Source organism: Phoenix dactylifera, unplaced genomic scaffold (genome assembly GCF_009389715.1).
Source record: "Phoenix dactylifera cultivar Barhee BC4 unplaced genomic scaffold, palm_55x_up_171113_PBpolish2nd_filt_p 000220F, whole genome shotgun sequence".
Taxonomy (NCBI): Eukaryota; Viridiplantae; Streptophyta; class Magnoliopsida; order Arecales; family Arecaceae; genus Phoenix; species Phoenix dactylifera.
In genome coordinates this window covers 356,896-360,572 of record NW_024067729.1, presented here as the reverse complement: position 1 = coordinate 360,572, position 3,677 = coordinate 356,896, and the positions used below count along the sequence as shown (strand labels likewise).

At 40.3% G+C, this 3,677-nt stretch overlaps 1 protein-coding gene across 1 annotated transcript; it reads right to left on the bottom strand.

Moving 5' to 3' along the window:
• Positions 1-2,077: 2,077 nt before the first annotated feature.
• LOC120105186 lies at positions 2,078-3,216 on the bottom strand. The gene is made up of 5 exons (XM_039117423.1): positions 3,148-3,216; positions 2,977-3,069; positions 2,775-2,876; positions 2,359-2,688; positions 2,078-2,255 (listed from the first exon to the last, which is right to left on the bottom strand). The coding sequence occupies exons 3-5, from the start codon at positions 2,874-2,876 to the stop codon at positions 2,205-2,207; spliced, it is 483 nt and encodes a 160-aa protein (XP_038973351.1). The 5' UTR covers positions 2,977-3,069; positions 3,148-3,216; the 3' UTR covers positions 2,078-2,204.
• Between the last annotated feature and the right edge of the window lie 461 nt (positions 3,217-3,677).

Here is a 3,677-nt window from a genome sequence, read left to right as displayed (position 1 = left end):
CGCGATGCCTGCGAAAGTGAGTTAGAATTCTTCTTTTCTAGTTTTATTTTGCTCGAGGACTAGCAAAACATAGGTTTGGGGGTGTGATAAGTGCTGAATAATTTATAATTTAGTTATCTTTTCATAGCACTTATCAATGTTCTTAAACTGATAAATATATACTTTACCATGAATTGAATAATCATTGAAATAAATTTAAATTATGATAAGAAGTAAATAATTCTTTTCTCAAAACAGACTCTAAACTTGTTCCTCTTCTGGTTGTAATCTTTCATGAAAACATATAAGGAGGAGATTGTGTTGACCCGGTTTAGTAACCTGATGGAGTTGTAATCAAACTAAGGCTATGATTAAATAGGTTTTGATCCTGATTGGATAATTATTCTTGTATGAGGAAAAATGTTTGATTGACCCTTTTTATTAAGTCACGGTTCTGCTTTTAGCCTTATTGAGTCCGGTCTGAAGCAGTTTAGCAAGAATTAAATTTAAACGACATTGGGCTCGAGAGTAAGTTCAAGCAAATCAACGATCATGACCCACCTCAAACCCAAAGTCAATTTCCAACCAATTCCTTACCTGCCTTCATATAAAATTTATAAATTTAAAACAAAAAAAAGAAAATAATGAATATAATAAAATAAATAAAAATAATTTCGGGGGATTCACTGTTCATATGAACAGTGTCCCGTGAAAACACTGTTCATATGAACAGTGTTACAAAAAAAAAATATAAACAAAACATAAGTCACTGTTCATCTTCTTCCCCGCAGTGCATCACGGCCGAGATTAGCGTCCTCCCTCCCGTTCCAGCCACGAGTCCCACGCGGTGCAGATCCTCCGCCTCTTCTTCCGTCCGTGACACGATCAGTAATCCAGCTCCTTCCATCGCGCCTAATTGCAGCACCCTCTTCCGGAAACTCCCACACCCGGACTACAAGCTTGATCCAAGCCATCCGTGATCAAGGCAACGCAGCCATCTTCCTTCCCGCCTCTGCAACCACGGATCCACGTTCTCCACTCTTCCGAATCTCCAGCTCCTTTCAACGTCCTCGTGATCCCAGCGATCCCGCTTCCAAGTTTTAGCACCAGTCCAAGTTCCCAGCGTCCGTCTGCAGCGGTCCTCCAGCACCATTTCTTCTGCCGGTGATGCATCCCACGCTTCAAGCCTCCGCGTCTGCAAGCACTGTGATCCAAGCACCCAGCAGCTCTTCCGTGATTTCCTCCCGTCGATCAAGCTCCCATTTCTTCCGCCCATTTCAAATGCAGCTGGTGATCCCACGGATTGACGCCCTCCTTCCGTTTCCAAATCCCAGCCCCCAAGCAATCGGATCCCCAGCAATCACGCATCCTCCCCCTCTCGATGCTTCAATGATTGATCTATAAAAGGGGGGGGGAAGAAGCAGAGGGAGGGAGCTCGGTTGAGAAAACAGGGGAGACCCCCTGTTTCGGTGAAAAGAAGAAGAAAATCGAGAGGGAAGAAGAGAAAAAGAAATAAAAAAAGAGAGAAAGGAGGGGGAAAGAGAATAGTTTTGGATATTTTGGAAAAAATGGGAGGTGATCAATTTCATTTGAAGATGGGAGGTCGTCCGGAAGCCATGCTCGGCTAAACGTCTAGTCTAGGGCTGGATGCACTACAAGAATAATGGTCATTAGCGACGCATTTTTTGGCCTTTAACGACGCTTTTAAGCGTCGCTAAAAACCATCCCGACGCTTTCCTAAGCGTCGGCAAAGCGTCGCCTATGCTACAGTGGAGAAAATGTTTTCCGACGCGTCGAAAAGCGTCGAAAATTAGCAACGCTTTACCGACGCTTTTTAGCGTCGGCAATTAGCGACGCTTTAAAGCGTCGCTAATTGCAATTTAACGACGCTATAAAGCATCGGTAACGGTTCAATTTACCGACGCTTTAAAGCATCGTTAATTCAAACTTACCGACGCTTTAAAGCGTCGCTAATTGATTTCTGGTCGAAATTTTAACGACGCTTTAAAGTGTCGTTAGAATATTAATTTTTTTAAAAAAAAATTGAAAAATTTTTAAACCCTGTTTACAATATCAAAGCCACACACACTAAGCGAGATATACACAAAATCAAACATATTTATCTAAACATTCATATTGTCAAATTACATTCATACTATCAATTTACGTTTACAATGTACTTCAAAAAGCATAAAAAAATACATATAAACTCCAAAATAAATGCTTCAGGGGTCGCTAGCATCACCATCTCTACGTGCAGATGAAGTATCAGGAACCTATAATAAAAAAACTTAAGCAGTTAAGAATACGAAAATTATTAAGCTCTTTAAGAAAAATATGATACTTATGCAAAATGTTCAAGTAGATGTAGTAATTTACCTGAGGAGGGACAAACTGATGCAACAAAGATGTAATCTGATTAATCTGAGCCCTCAAAGATTGCATCTCTGTCTGGTAGCTCTGCTTCAACTCTTTTATCTCTGCCTTCAGATCATTAACCTCTGCAGTGCTACTACTCTGTCTAACATCTTGAGTATATCTACCCACTGCAGACAACTGAGTGGGGATAACTCCAACGCCATAACCCCTCACTCGACCATAATGCTCCGAGCCCATCAATTCGGTAAACACCTGAGCTTCGACACCTCTGGTGTTGCCGATTGAAGATGACTCTCCGATATGCTCTGAAATAAGGGATGTAGCTCTGTCCTATATCTCTCAAAAACAATCAAATTAATTTTTGAAAAATTAAAATATATAAAAAATCATTGCAGAAATTATTAATAAGTACATACAACTATATCTCTCGACTCCTCTCGAACAAAGCTGCCATCTCGGTGGGTGTGAGTCATCTTATAGAACTCCACCTCACCAGGTTTCCTCCCATGGTCTTCCATCTACAACAAAAAGTAAATTGGAAGAGTTTCATCTTATAGAACTATATCATGATACATGCTATATGATACAAGAGTTTCAAAAAGTTTCAAAAAGACTTACGAATTCAGCTCTGAGCCTTGCATAACTCTTCGAGCCTGAAGTGTGAGGAATTATCTGAGATGCTCGTGCGGCTCGACCAATGTCAGAATATGTCTACCACGAAAAAAGTAAACATTGTAATATATTAAATATATTAAACATTATATAAGGTATTGAGAGAGAATACACAACCTGTCCTCTCTCGGAAAACCAATAGTGAACAAGCTCCCTCCACTGATGATGGTATACATCAGGAGGACAAACACGTGTTAGATGTATGCCCTAGAAGCCAATTTGGCTGACACATTGTTGATTCTAGGGACATAATTTTGTACTTGACTATTTATTATTGAATAAATAAAAGGCATCTTTTCATTCATATTGTTTATGTGTCTATGAATTGTCCAAGAAATTAATAAGATGATGATACATATTCTCAAGAGTTGAGAATTTGAGCCATGTATCATTGGTGATTAATTTCTAAATGCTCCTGATCAATGAATCATCACGAGGACGGTGATCGATCCGATCAGTGCACAGATCACTTTCCTTCTGGATGGACGAGACTTGAGTCCACAGTGTAGGGACACTGAAGTGATAGTGCAGGTGCTTGTTAGAGAACAAGGGTACTGAGCGTGACCAAGACAAGAAGTCACTTGGATGTCTATCCACTCGTCAGTGACTTGCTTGATGTTGCAGTAGTGTGACTGGTCCTTTGACCT